This window comes from Dendropsophus ebraccatus, chromosome 7 (genome assembly GCF_027789765.1).
Source record: "Dendropsophus ebraccatus isolate aDenEbr1 chromosome 7, aDenEbr1.pat, whole genome shotgun sequence".
Classification (NCBI taxonomy): domain Eukaryota; kingdom Metazoa; phylum Chordata; class Amphibia; order Anura; family Hylidae; genus Dendropsophus; species Dendropsophus ebraccatus.
In genome coordinates, this window is record NC_091460.1 from 114,111,335 (window position 1) to 114,126,235 (window position 14,901).

A 14,901-nucleotide genomic window follows, 5' to 3' on the forward strand; every position below is an offset into this window, starting at 1 on the left:
TATCTATCATAGGATAGAAAAGAAAGTACAGAGAGACCTGATCGACCATTTATTTATATTCCCCTGCTGTTTCTAATCTCTAAATCTGTATTTGGAGGTATAAAATAGCTTTTATTGCGGAGTGGAAGGTATCCTAGGGAAAATACACCAACATCAGGTACCTTTTTAATGTCCCGGACTTGTACCTTGTTTTTACACTTACATCTGCATTTCCATCTTTCATCCATTCACATCTGTGTACAAGCATTGGAGGAGAGAATGGAGTAAGCTATCGGTAATTACATGCTATTATCTGCAGATGTTCACTGCATCCCCATGGGGTTTATTTCAGGTGGAAAACATCGGCTCGCACATCATGACTATGGCGGAATAATAGTGAGATAAATGGGTGCGTCCTGCATTGTGCTTTTACCTGACACCAAAGATTGTACACCGACACTTACATAGTCAAGGAATCTATTAAAGACAAAAAACTTGTAATTTGTGAATACAGGCAGCATAAGGCCCCTATTACACATGTGAAAAATCGTTAAATCGTTTCAATTTAAACGATAATCGTTCTGTGTAATTGCAGGCGTTGATCGAAAAATCATTTGTATGTCGTTGATCGTTGATTTAGATCTGAACCTAAAATTATTGTTAATCGTTCGCTCAAGTTCCGCTTTTTTTTCACTAATCATTCAGTGTAATTGCACATTGTTCATTGTTTTGCTGGGATCAGAAGGAGTAAACGATCATATTAACGATCGCAATAACGATTGTAGTAATAATCGTAACTAACAGTTATTGTTCTTTGTAATATGGTGAACGATTTTAGGTTAATGATAAACAATCTTGTTTGTAATCATTTATCGTTAGTCGTAAAAAATCGCTCAGTGTAACAGGACCCTAAGCATAGTCAGCATTCTAGACCAGGGGCAGTGCCATTTTAGATAGGGATCAGCTAGTGGGGGAGGGGACAAGCTGCTCTAATGAAAAATTCTTGAACGAAAATCTATAGAGTGATAGAACGGCGGCGAACAGGCAGGAGAACAGATGTGCCAAGATTATACAGACCCCTATGAACAGCTTAGACAAGTAGCAGGTTTTCCAGAAGGAGCTTGGGCAGAGACACATCAAAGGGGTATTCCTATTTAAAAAACAAACAAAAAGAAGCCGCCACCTCCTAGGGCTGTAAAATAACACCTGCAGCAAATTCTTGCCTGGTCCACCCAATGCTTCTGTTCCCCTGATGACGTGCTCTCCGGGATCTACTGATCACAGTCTATAGACGCTGCAGCCAATGAGTGAATCAACCAACAAAACATAGCAATCACTGAGCTCAAGGAGATCAGTGAAAAAATACCAATGAAGTACTCAATCAAGAGTCTCCACTGATGCCCCCAAAAATTTGAATATGCAAAAAAGGAGTCCGTGGAGCCTCGGTTGCGAGTCTCAAAACACTGGAATAGCCAGATATCCCTAGCCTGTTGACACGGGGTGCCTCCAGATACAGAGAGCATCACACCACCCTGATAGGTAGCCCCTTAAGTCCCACCCGGTTGCGAGTATTGGAACATAAATAGAAAAACAGGGTGGCCACTTTTGTGTCAAAGTCTAACTTAAGGTGCGAGTATTGTGACATGACAAGGGCTTGCCAAGGCAGGCTTCCATCCACAGACAGCTGTTTCAGGGTATTTGCCCCTCGTCAGTGTGGAGCAGGATTCTGGCTAGTTGGGGCAACCAATGGGTGAAGCCAGTTACCGAGGCCGCAGTGGACGGGCAGGGACGGCACATCATCAGGGCACTGGGGCAGTGTGGAGCAAAATCTATGGGTGCCATAAGGCTCAATACAACTCACAAGGCTTTTGATTGCTCATAATGATGTATATGGGCAGGATAAGCCCCTTGAGGATACTCTGTAACAGTGGGGATACGTCTTGCCAACACTTTGGTATGTCAGACCGTTTCAGTTCTTGGACAACTAGCAGTCATTGTTCCTGCCTAAGCTGTTGGCCAAATTAACAGCCATCTTTTTTTTATTAATCCACACCAACCCTCCTAGAATGTGGGGGTGGGGAACCTTTTTAGCCCTCCAGTTTCAAAACTACAATTCCCATCATGCCTGGACAGACAGTGTTTGGCAGCTAAAAGGTAGTGAAGCTTGACAGTCCATGTAATTCCAGAGAGTGTTTGTGTGATCTCCACATCATTGTGAAGAACCTCTTGCTATTTTTCCTATCATGTTGTTGTGTTTTTTTTTTTTTACCTTTGGGTCATTGAGTAGTTTTTTATGCTTTTATTTGATTCTGTGTTGATGTGCGTAAATTGCTTACCCTTTGATATCATGGAGTTGTGTAACACCCCTTTCTTTGTTTACACTGCGGCTCCATGGTACTCGGTAGATTGGCATAAGCGGCAGATAAGAAGTTGAAATTAGTGCACAAAATAAATGCCGCACACAATGCCACAAAAGCTGTAATTGCAGATGGCATCTTTCACATCATCGACCCGTGTACAGATCACAGCCCAGAACATATTGCTGCTGCTTACTAGTTTGTATTTGAGAGAAAGTCAATTTATTTTTATTGACAAAATCATATGGTTTCCTAATGTTTTCTTCTTCTTTTTCTGTTGCAGACCTTCACTAATGAAGCCCATTGTGTTGAGGACATTTTGAAGGTTTGTACTATACAAATACTATAAATGTGGTTTTCGTGCGGCCATGGAGCAATATTCTGGAAGTTACCATAAAGAAATCTAATTCTATACGTAACTGATTGTAAAATAGAACCACATCTGAATGTCATTACATGAGCTTAAGTGTTATGTTTGTACGTGGGTGTTTATTTATGTATGTATGTATGTATGTTTACCGCTTTCAGTTAGTGTATGGCTTGATCCATGCGAAAAACTGCGTAGGAACAGGATATACATGTGAACAGGCAATCTGACGCATTTTGTTTGCGAGGCCTCATAGCACTTACTATGGTCTAAACAAAGGTCTAATAGCCGAAACGTGTAAAATTGCCTGTTCACATGTATATCCTGTTCCTATGCACTTTTTAACATGGATTTAAAGGGGTTATCCAGCGCTACAAAAACATGGCCACTTTCTTTCAGAGACTGCATTGCTCTTGTATCCAGTGTAGGTTTTGTAACTCTGTTCCATTGATGTCAATGGGGCTTAATTGCAACCCACGCCTGAGCTGGAGACAAGAGTGGGGCTGTCTCTGGAAGAAAGTGGGCATGTTTTTGTAGAACTGGATAACCCCTTTAACCCTTAGACGACCCAGGGCGTATAGTTACGCCATGGAAGTCTGTCCCCAGACGACCTAGGGCGTAACTGTACGCCCTGGGTGTTTCTCCCGCTATGAAGCGCGCTCCGGAGCGGAGCGCGCTTCATAGCAGGTGGGGGCCGGCTGCAATCAGCAGCCGGGACCTCACCGGTAATGACACGCTGCAGCGATCGCGCTGCCGCGTGTCATTAACCCCTTAAACGCCGCGATCGCGGCGCGACCGCGGCGTTTAAGTGTAAGTGACAGGGGGAGTCCCCTGTCACTTACCGATCGGGACCCCCGCAGTGTGACTGCGGGGGTCCCGATCGGTAAAACGGGCCGCCGGAGCTCTCTCACCTGCCTCCGCGCGGTCCGATCGGCGCTCTGGTCACTGAGCCTGCACAGGCAGGCTCAATGAGCAGAGCGCCGATAACACTGATCAATGCTATGCCTATGGCATAGCATTCATCAGTGTATAAATCCGAGTAGTGTATGTAAAAGTCCCCCAAAGGGACTTCAAATGTGTAAAAAAAAAAAAGTTAACACTAACACACTACCCCAAAACCCCTCCCCCAATAAAAGTTGAAATCACCCCCCTTTCCCATTATATAAATAAAACATATAAAAATAAATAAATAGATAAACATATAATATACCGTAGCGTGCGTAATTGTCCGATCTATTAAAATATAACAAGCGTCATTGCGAACGGTAAACGGCGTACACGAAAAGAGGGAAAAAAGTGCGCGGATTACCGATTTTATGTTACATTATATATATAAAAAAATTAATAAAAAGTGATCAAAACGTCCGATCTTCACAAATATGGTATTAATAAAAACTAGAGATCATGGCGGAAAAAATGACACCCCATACAGCCCCGTAGGTGAAAAAATAAAACCGTTATAAGCGTCACAATAGTCCCATTTTATTTATAATTAATTGCCAAAAAAAAGGATTTCATTTAAAAAAAATATATAACATTAGAGAATCTGCGTAAACCTGCATATGGTTGTGTTCGTACTGACCTATAGAGTAATGGTATCATGTCGCTGTTACCATATAGTGCATTACGTAGACACAGGAACCCCCCAAACGTTACCATATTGCATTCTTTTTTGCGATTTCACCAATTTATATCTTCATAAATAATATATTTGGAATTCCATCATACATGTTATGGTAAAATGAATGACGCCATTACACAGTACAACTATTCCTGTAAAAAACAAGCACTTACATGGCTTGTAGATAGAAAACTGAGAGTGCTAGAGCTCTTAGAAGGGGAGGAGGGAAAAACGGAAACACTAAGATCAAAATTTGCGCGGTCCACTGGGTCATTTTGGGCCTGGTCCTCAAAGGGTTAATAAAGTTTGTATTTTGCAAGTATTCGTGGTGCTTGACTTGCTTTTCTCGCTATAGTACCTACTGTATTGGCTTGTAACGGGGGTCACCTAGAAATGTTTGTAACAGGTGATTAGTCACTAGCAAGATCTATGTACCTTTTGTATAGGCAGACAGTGCAGGGTTAATTAAAGGACCCTAGGGATGTCTGGAAATATTTCCGGTTGCTTGAACGTCCTTGGGTATGCCCCAACCATTACATGTGCTCTAGAAGTACATAGTATCGTACTGGTATGTAGAGAGCAATATCCCAGTGCATTATGGTAAAAATAGAAATTGTTCAAAAACTGAACAAAGTGGAAAAAACCCTGATGGGAGTTTTAAAAAAAAAAGTAAAATAAAAGTAAAAAATACACCATAAATACTTATGGTTTTAAGGCTCAGTCCAGGAGGTTTATAGAGAACTTCTAAACTACTGAATTGTCTGCACCTTAGGTGAGTTAAGTGATAGGGTGAGTCGGGAATGGTAGACGTGTCCCTTTATTAGACTTGCATACCTTAGAACATAACCTGTTACTGATACTAGTTCTTTTTTAAATAGTTGAGATTCCCTGTATCCTGGACGAATGATTGATTGTCGGGGGATATCATACACCTTTGTACATTGCTGTGACGTGTTAGGTATACTGTGACTGTATTGAGACATTATCATCCACCACCATATTGTAAATGTAGGATTGGTCATACGTTGATGTATCACAGAGAGGGATTAACCCATTGTTAATGGAGAACTATATTTTGGATGTCAGCCTATTTTTTTTATGTCCTTTAGGAAATGACACATTCATGGCCTCCACCATTAACAGGTATCCATACACCAAGCACCGCTGAGCCCTCTAAATTTCCATTTCCCAATAAGGTTTGTCTGTTTTTCATTTTAACCCTTTTTTTTTTTTTTTTTTTTTTTTTTTTTTTTTTATGTATATAGAATGATGTGTGAAGGTAGTCACTGCCTCCTTGTGACTGTCCTCATTGGATTATTATATTATGGGCAATATATGCTGACAAGCAGACATGGGGCAGGTGGAAATGTGGGTATAGTTTATGTACAAAAGTTATTTAGACACTATCCAGTAAAGTGCATGCCTAGCATATTGTTTTATATACTCGCTTATATGCTCAGTATGTGTTTTTGCTCAGAAACTCCCAGTAGTTTGTACGCTCCTAGACATGGCTTGGTATTTACAGCCACTCCTAAGCGTGCACAAGCGAGTGGGACAAGGTTTCACTGCCCGTTTTTACAGCTGCTGCACGTCCACATTCAGTAGCAGGGAATCCTGGCTCGCATTGTACGGTCAGCTCTCCTGTCACACAGCATCAAAACCTTTTATCATGCATAGTTGATAATATAATTAGCCTAAGTTATTGCCCTTAGTTGATATACATGATAGACAGGTAAGGGGCACAAAGGACTGGGACTTCCTGTGTTTGGTCTCTGTTCTTAAACAGAGAAAAGACCAAATAACGTCATTGACCAAAGTTTGGCCACATGTATAACGTCAATTTTAAACTTTGAAAACATAATAAAAAAAAACAAAGGGAGCACAGTCATACCTCTGTTCGCAAACTTAACCTGTTCTGGAAGGCTGTTCGTGAAGCAAGCCTCGTAAATATAGACACAGACGACAATAGACAGACTCTGTCCCCTTGAGATGAATGTGAAGCATTACTGAGCACGCTCTGTGACTTTTATAGAGGTCTTCTATTGTCCTCTATCTACTGGTGTCACATGTCGCTGCAATGCTGAACAGATGACTTTACAGCAGCCTCCTCTTATCACTACAGACACAACAGGAAGTCTCATCTTAGTTTTAGCCCCAGTGGTGAGAATGAAAACTGCAAGATATGAGGATTATTATATAATCTAGATAGAAAAATTGAAAATGAGAAAAATGTCAAAAAAAAAATTCTTTGAAAATATGTTTAACATAAAAACATTATTTAAACAATAAGTCATTTTCCGATGAGACATTCCCTTTAAGTTCTCGTATGCAATAAGGCTTGTTTAAAATAGAAAAAAAACCCTACAAAGTTCAAATTCCAGGTGTATATTTTTGCTCTTTCTAGTAAGGCAAACTGTCAAAGTGACAAATCTCCTGACGGACACTACTCGGAGAGTGACAGTAACGTGTTTGCTGCCAGTGCTCTGTATCATGACCCCTTCATACACACACCATAAGAATGTTGCTGGGAGGGAAGGGTCATGTATGTGATAATAGCTGCACTAAATAATGTGGCCTTTCTAGGCAGCTGTCAGTTTTAGGCTAAACAATTAAAAAGGGAAAAAAAAGCACTGTATCCATGTGTAAACCTTACAAAAGAATAACAAAGATGTGGAAAAGTGTGTATACATGGATGTGTATATACTTTTTTTTGTATTTTTTGCACTCAGACATGTACATTATGGGGGAGGGGGGATTTATCAAACATGGTGTAAAGTGAAACTGGCCCAGTTGCCCCTAGCAACCAATCAGATTCCACTTTTCATTCCACACAGACTCTTTAGAAACTGAAAGGTGGAATCTTATTGGTTGCTGGGGCAACTAAGCCAATTTCAGTTTATACCATGTATTCTAAATCTCCCCCATATATGTGCCTTGTCAAACTTGGATGTGAGCGTATACTTAATATTTCTGTACAGCATATTATGAGAGCCGTATACTATTAGAGGAACCAGTCCTATTTTTATACTAAGAACGCATTTGGCATATGAAGCCATATTATGAGACAAATAGCTGCTGCTTCATTGCTGGAGTACGGTGTTCCCAATCTGCTCAGGAACAATAAAAGTTGGATTTTACTTGGTGCTGGTGAGCGCCATTATTTTCTTCTTTCACGGCATACGGAGCCATATTATAGTGGTGCGTGTTTAAAGGGACATTACTTTCAAGGTATGTTTGTCCTTCCCCGCCCTGTTAAAATCTTTCAGCAGGTTAGAGCCGTCTAACCTGCTGCTAGATTCCCTTTAACTACAAGTAATAAGGATGATCTCCAGTGGCTTCTGCCTGCACCATTTGGCTTTTTAGATATACCCAAAAAGGGAGAGAGCTGTCAATCAAGGCCGTTTGGATAGGAAGAATGCCTCCTGGACCAATTGTAATGACCCATGGTTCAGGCAGCATGAAATTGATGACAAGTTCCCTTTAAGCCCATAATTCTTATTTGTTTGTTTAATTTGAGCTGTGCTGTAATTAATAGTTTTTTCTTTCCACCTGTTGCGGCACCTCAGGAAAGTCAGCACGTTTCATCTGTCAAAGTGAATCAAAGTGAGTAACATTGTGAGATTGAGCACTTTTCCCATTTCCAACGTATACGTTTTTGAATGTTCTTTCTAGTGTGTTCAGTCTCTTACAGAGATTACTTATTTTCTGTAACAGGACACCATGACAACCTTTCAAAAGTTTTTCCAAGCCCACAAAAGGGATCATCGTAAGTCAATGTTTATACAGTGATAGTTTTTTTTTCATCGTGTAGGTGTTCTCATACAACTTATTGTTTTGCTACTTTGTGTCTTTGTTGTCTTCATTGATCTGCTTCCTGTCTAATGTATGTACATCCTGTAATGGACTACTTGTTTTTGCTGTACATTCTAGTCGGGAATTCAGTTAATTCTATTAGCCTTCCATTGCACCAATTTTTTTATAGCCCAACCAACAAAAACCCACCTCCAACTTAGGGAGATGCGGTTGGCTAAATTCCCAGCTGTTTATCTGTAAATCACTGAGGAGAGTTTTTATAGTCATGGGTACCCCCACTGGTCAGCCCTTTAGTCTAATAGTGATGACCTATCCTCAAAATTTAAGCATGTACAGCCCAAAACACAGCTGTAATTTTGAGTTAAAGTGAAAAAGGTGTGAATAGGATGGGAAAAAAAACCAGCCATATTTTGCAAAAGAATGTTGTAAAAAAAGGAGCATGTTCATTATGTTGATTGTCATAATTAGAGATGAGCCCAACTCAAGTATGCCATAGGCTGTATCCATGCTTTCCAGGACCCCCTAGGGCTGCATCCAATTTAAGCCACTTCTAGTCAAATGCCAAATGATCAGGTTCAGACTAAGCCGAGCGTGCTTGAGATTCGCTCATTTTTAGATCTTATCAATATACGGTTTAGTATAGAGGATTATTAAAGGGATTAACTAGCGTTAGAAAAACATGGACACTTTCTTCCAGGGACAGCACCACTCTTGTCTCCAGTTCAGGTGTGGTTCGCAGTTATGCTACATTCAATTCAATGGAAAACCCCACCCAAACTGGAGAAAAGAGTGGTGTGGTCTCTGGAAGTGGAGGTGGCCCTTTAATCTACATAAAATTTTCTTTGTGGATTTAGCATGTTGGAAAATGACCTCCAGATCAGTGACAGTGAGGACAGTGATGAGGATGAAGATGACGATGAAGAGGTAAGTGAGAGAATCAGTTTACACCTAAATGTATCTTTACACAAAGGTGATAAATATGTCAGTGAGAAGGAGCAGTCATCACAAAATCCTATGGATTATTTTATATATGCACCCCGTGTGTAGTTATGAAATGTTTCCAGTACTTTCTTACAAAATCCCTTACCACTCACTGCCCAAAGCTGGTCGCCAAAGGTTATGACCTGTAGTTCAACAGTAGCTTGCAAGATTGCACTAGGATTTAAAGGAGGGTTAACGGTTTGTCTATAAAATATCAGAATATGGAAATGAAAATGCACTTGGTAGCAAGTTTTGCTAGTGTGGAGATGCGGCCAAACAGGTATGTCCCCTAAAAATATTGGTACACGGGAAAATTTCTAATTAAATGGGTACATTCATATTTTTTTATATATTGCTGGGGCTGTTCATAAAATAATAAACAGCCTATACCCACCTACCATGCTCCCTTGGGGGTGGTCCTGTCACATCTGAATGTCCCCTGCTGAACGCTCTGGCTGCTACTTATGAGATGGACTTTGCTGAATCACTGGCTGTAGTGGGACAGCACCGCGGACAGTGATTGGTTGAGCGGACTGTCACTGCCAAGTCCTCTTGGAAGTAGCGGCCAGATCATTCGGCAGGGGACCCGAAGATCGGAGGACCCACAAGGGAGTGGGGTAGGTGGTTAAGAGACAACCCCTTTTAAAGAAGTTATCCAGAGTTGGAAAACATGGCCACCTTCTTCCAGAGACAGCTCCAGTTCAGGTGTGGTTTGCGATTAAGGTCCGTTGCAAAATCCCACCCAAAACTGCAGACCAGAGTTGTGCTGTCTTTGGTAGAAAGCAGCCTTGTTTTTCTAACATCATTTCTTACCTTTCTGTTTAATGGTCATATCCTATTATGTATTTCGATGATAAAATTGGATAAGACTTATTTTTTATTATAAATCTTCCAGATCGCTGAAAAACCACTTTCTTCTGCTCCATCAAGGTACTGTATGCATTTTCTACTGTACACTTATTAGTGCATAGACCAATATGTCAGTAAGAAGTAGCTGTCCTATAATCTTATGGATTATCGGTTGGGGCGGCTCTGCCTCGGTCGCTGTGGTGGCAGGTTCCATTTAAGCTATTTTGAAACATTCATAACTCATGGTATGTTTTAGACTTTAAATGTAGCTGATCTTCCTTGATATTACAAACAAGTTGGTATAGAAGGTTTTTGTTGGAGCTGCTTTATCCAGTGTGACACCACTGCTGTCCTCTGTCAGTCATGCTTGGGGACAGCTGAAACTCGCATCATTGTGTGAATACATAAAATTGGGCAAATGTTGTTTGATTATAGAACATTGCGGTACTGTCCTAGCTGACAATATCTATCTAGTAACTTATTCATACTAAAAACTGTCAATCCAAACAGAAGAAGTCAGTAGCGGCACTCACCCATAGGTTCTAGACACTTTATTTCAACAAAGGGCGGTCAGACAAATACAGTGCAATCCACAAGAAGAGCTACGAGTCGTTTCACGCTACACGCGCTTCAACAGGCACAAATTGAGCCAGGTGAAGCGCATGTAGCGTGAAACAATTCGTAGCCCACATATACACTATCGTAATCAAGATACTATAAACTGTACTCTTCGAATTGCTTGTGTTCTCCTTATTCAGTTGGGTTTGATGAGACTAAAACATTACTAAGTATTCGCCCTGCCAATGAATGTTACTGGAGCTCTCTCTTTGTGTTGGTAACTGTGTGTATATCAGTGTGGGAATGCAGTCATGGACCTTGTCATGTTTCTTTTTGGCTCCTTGGCAGTATGCAAACTAGATGGGTTTTAACATGCTGTACCAGACAGTGACTCATGTGTCTGACACGGTGGTATTGCTGGGGGTAGCTGCTTTAATATGGAATGTTTTAGTTATAGCAGATGTCACTCATTTGTTACTAGGCTATATGATGATGATACTTTTTTTGTGCTCATAAGAGATCTATTTTAAGATAATTTGAAGGTTAAAATATATTTGCTATGCAGTAGTTTAATAGGAAAGGGTTAGGAGTCGCATTATTGAGGTAAATTGTAGCAGACCATTGTGGAATTTTCAGAAGGTGCTCTGATTTGTCCTGTGATGGTATTGACCTTTGACTGTCAATAGGTTTATGGTGTCCTATCTTTGGGTATAAATTAGGGTGCGTTTACACAGACAGATTTATCTGGCAGATCTTTGAAGCCAAAGCCAGGAACAGACTAGGTCATAAAGGAAAGACTGGGATCTATGCCCTTTTCAAATCCATTCCTGGCTTTGGCTTCAGAAATCTGTCAGATAAATCTGTGTAAACGCAGCATTAGTGACAAAGAAGCTGAACAGAATGATGCATCACTTACATTGTTCTGTGCAGCTGATTCATATACATTCTCCTGAATAACATGGACATTAAGTAGTCTTATATGCATGAGCTCAATAGTCCTGGATATTCATGAGCACCAGCACACTCCACTCCCCAACCACAAATTGGCAGTTGTCTATCCATGCTCTGCATAGGCAGTCAACTGTCGATCAGCAGCTGGAGGGTGGGGGGGGAGTGGTGCGGCACAAATCCCATTCTCCTGCATATCAGGAGAACTGTTGAGCTGAATAATAGAAGTAACACACCGCTGTGTTCAGCATTTCTGTCACTAGTTTAGGTTGCCCTCATTTAATTTAGCATAAACCTTGTGACAGATTCCCATTAAAGAGGACTTGTCACCACTCCGGAGCTGTATGCTTTATCAAATACATGCAATGCCCTTATTTACTGAGTCATACATATCGAGTAAGAATAACAGCGCTATAGTTAAGGATTATCATAGCATAATAACACATTCAGCATATTGGCTACAACATACGGACCAGGAGTGGTGACCAATCCTGTTTAAGTCCACAAGATAAAAGGCTTTGTAAACATAAGGTAGCAATTGTTTTTACTGTATACCATAACAGTATACAGTAGGACATATGGGCTTGCTATCCAATATTAGTCTCATACTTTTACAATTTTCTCCTCAGTGTTGTGCAATCCCACGTGGACAGCGTGGCCTCGGCACATTACAGCAGTGTGGAAACAGAAGCAAGTGAGACAGACAGCTCTTCAGACTCAGAAAGTGACAGCGGCTCAAGTGACAGCGAGGTGCTGCCCCCACCACCACCACCACGGAGATCTCCTAGTCCAGTGGTAATATTCTTTTAGTTATTTATCAACTCATGTACCTCTTGTGAAAATGGTTGTCTGGCGGACACAGCTCCTTTTTTAAAGGTAGAATTTAGTTATCACTGCAGGAAGCCTCGCCCTGACTTATGAGCCTCTACCTGTACACAGAAATTTACTTGATTTACTTTACAATATGCCTATTTTACATGGTGGGTAAACGCTCATTAACATTAATTAGGGTTAGCTTTACTCTTAAAGGGGAACTCGGGTGAATTTTTTTTTCTCTTTCAAATCAACTGGTGTCAGAAAGCTATATAGATTTGTAATTTACATCTATTTAAAAAAAATAACGGATTCCAATACTTATCAGCTGCTGTATGCCCTGCAGGAAGGGTTGTATTCTTTCCAGTCTGACACAGTGCTCTCTGCTGCCACCTCTGTCCATGTCAGGAAATGTCCAGTGCAGTAGCAAATCCCCAAAGAAAAGAATATACAACTTCCTGTAGGGCAAACAGCTGCTAAGTACTGGAAGATGTGAGATTTTTAAACAGAAGTAAATTGCAAATCTGAATAACTTTCCGACACCAGTTGATTTGAAAGAAAACATTTTTCTTTCAAATCCCCTTTAAAGAAATTTTATGAACAGATGCTCCCTCAGAGGGGCGATGAGGAAAAAAGTTGAATCCAAATCTCTAAATACAACTAATAAGTAATTAATAAAAGCGAAAATAAACAAACATGTACTTATATCTTAAATCCAGCATACGGATTGCCCGCTCAGCCAGTCAGTGAATGGGGTGGGACACCACTATTGTCACAGACTGGCTGTCGATCAACCATGTTGGGTATTTTTACCCGAGTTGTGACGTGCCATTAAGCCAAAGGGGGAAATGAGTTTGGTCAAAGAGCCAGTGACAGGGGACAGGTAAGTATACTTTCTTTTTTATGTTCCCCTCTGTCTGCTCCTGATTTTTTGTTTTCACCAGACTTCTCCTTTAACTCTTCTATTTTTATTTTGCTTGTGATACTAATTTTCTCCTTCTATTGTAGCACGACACTTCATCTACCGGCATCTGGCAATTGGGGAACTTTCTGGTCAAACCTGCACCTTTAGCTGAGAGCCATAATAATGTTGCAGATAATGAACAAGAAAGCCATTGGGATGGTAAAGAAGAACATGACTGTCTTTCACCTCTCCCCCATGAATCCCCAAAGAGTGAGCCTCAACATGAAATGGCTCTTTGGACTTCTCAGGAAGACATCCAGAACAAACCCACCTTTCCGGATTCCCCCATAGCCAATAAAACTGTTACCCCCAGGCAGACTGTTGGTATAAAACATCCCAGAAAGCCTGTGAAGGCATCCTTTCAGGAGGAGCCAAAGGGTGGTCTTACAGTGGAAAGCGAACCTGCTCCATACAGGCCAAGAGACCAACCCTCCAAAGAAAAGCCTACTGTGAAAACGAAAATTAAAACCAAATCGAGTGGACACAAGGAACCAAATGCAAACGTTGCACATCCACATGAAAAAAAGAAGCACAGGAGCTCTCACCACAGTAGCAGCACCACCAAAAAGTGTCCAAGTACTCACACAGACAAACATCAGAGTGCCCCTTCCCACCCAAAATCCCACCCTAGCCCAAAGGTGCACATAGAAAGCAAAACCAACCATAGGACTAATGCATCTCATCCCGCTGTTGTTGTGCGTGAAGACTGCCACAAGGACAAAGTGTTATTGCCCATAGGGGAGAACAGATTGCTGCCACCCGTGAAGAGCAGTCATAAATCCATAGCTCTTCTTGTCAAAATAGAATTGTCTCTGCTTTCTAGAATCCCAGGAACATCATCTAGTAAAATTAGCGAGTCAAAGAGTAAGAAGGTGAGCAGTCACAACGCTCACCCAAAGGAGAGGTCTGAGAAGACCCACAGTCATCGAAAGGAGCACACAAAGAGAAAGGTAATGCTGTCACATACACGAGGTGCTGGTTTAGTCTAGACATGACTATTATCGAGCAGTATAAGGCAGTGACTGTATATGTGCTGTAGGATATCATGCCTAAAGTTTAATGCATTTTATTAATGTATGTATGTAAAGGGAACGCATTGTCAGGAAATAACCTATTGTTAAAATCAAGTTTTTATGTAAACCTAAGCAACTGTACCAGTTCAATCCACATATTAGGCTTTTCATACAACCTTATGGGAGCCGCTGCACTGATTCTGCTAGTGTTGTCCTCTTTTCAATCTGCCGCCCAGTTCCCGCCATGTGTTCCATTTTCTTAATATGCAAATGAGGTTGCTCTGTGCACTGGAGGCGGGCCCAGTGATATCCCCTCCCCTGGATGACGTGTGGCCTCTAAAGTCTGGCCCTGGCCTTGCTCTGCCTCAGTGTGTCACCCATGGTAGGCAATATCTGTGGACTGGGGTGCTGGACCCGCTTCCAGTGTATAGAGCGACCTCAATTTTTATGTTCAGAAAATGGTGGGAACCAGGCAGCGGATTGAAAAAAGAACCACTCCAGTAGAATCGATGCAGTGCCGCCCATAAGGTCATATAAAAAGATGAATATGTGGATTGGTCTGGTACGTTTGCATTTAACTTTTTTACGTGTTTTTTTTTTTTTTTTTTTTTTTTTTTTTTTTCCCCATGTAATTTTCC

At 41.1% G+C, this 14,901-nt stretch overlaps 1 protein-coding gene across 3 annotated transcripts in view; it reads left to right on the forward strand.

The window, feature by feature from the left end:
- Positions 1-14,901, forward strand: part of AFF1 (ALF transcription elongation factor 1) — a 77,778-nt gene that overhangs the window by 47,785 nt on the left and 15,092 nt on the right. For all 3 annotated transcript variants that reach the window (XM_069978228.1, XM_069978229.1, XM_069978230.1), the window contains 8 exons: positions 2,620-2,661; positions 5,434-5,520; positions 7,891-7,927; positions 8,039-8,090; positions 8,992-9,061; positions 10,014-10,048; positions 12,103-12,268; positions 13,295-14,200. In XM_069978228.1, coding sequence (XP_069834329.1) covers positions 2,620-2,661; positions 5,434-5,520; positions 7,891-7,927; positions 8,039-8,090; positions 8,992-9,061; positions 10,014-10,048; positions 12,103-12,268; positions 13,295-14,200 — 1,395 coding nt within the window. The remainder of the gene's footprint in view (positions 1-2,619; positions 2,662-5,433; positions 5,521-7,890; positions 7,928-8,038; positions 8,091-8,991; positions 9,062-10,013; positions 10,049-12,102; positions 12,269-13,294; positions 14,201-14,901) is intronic.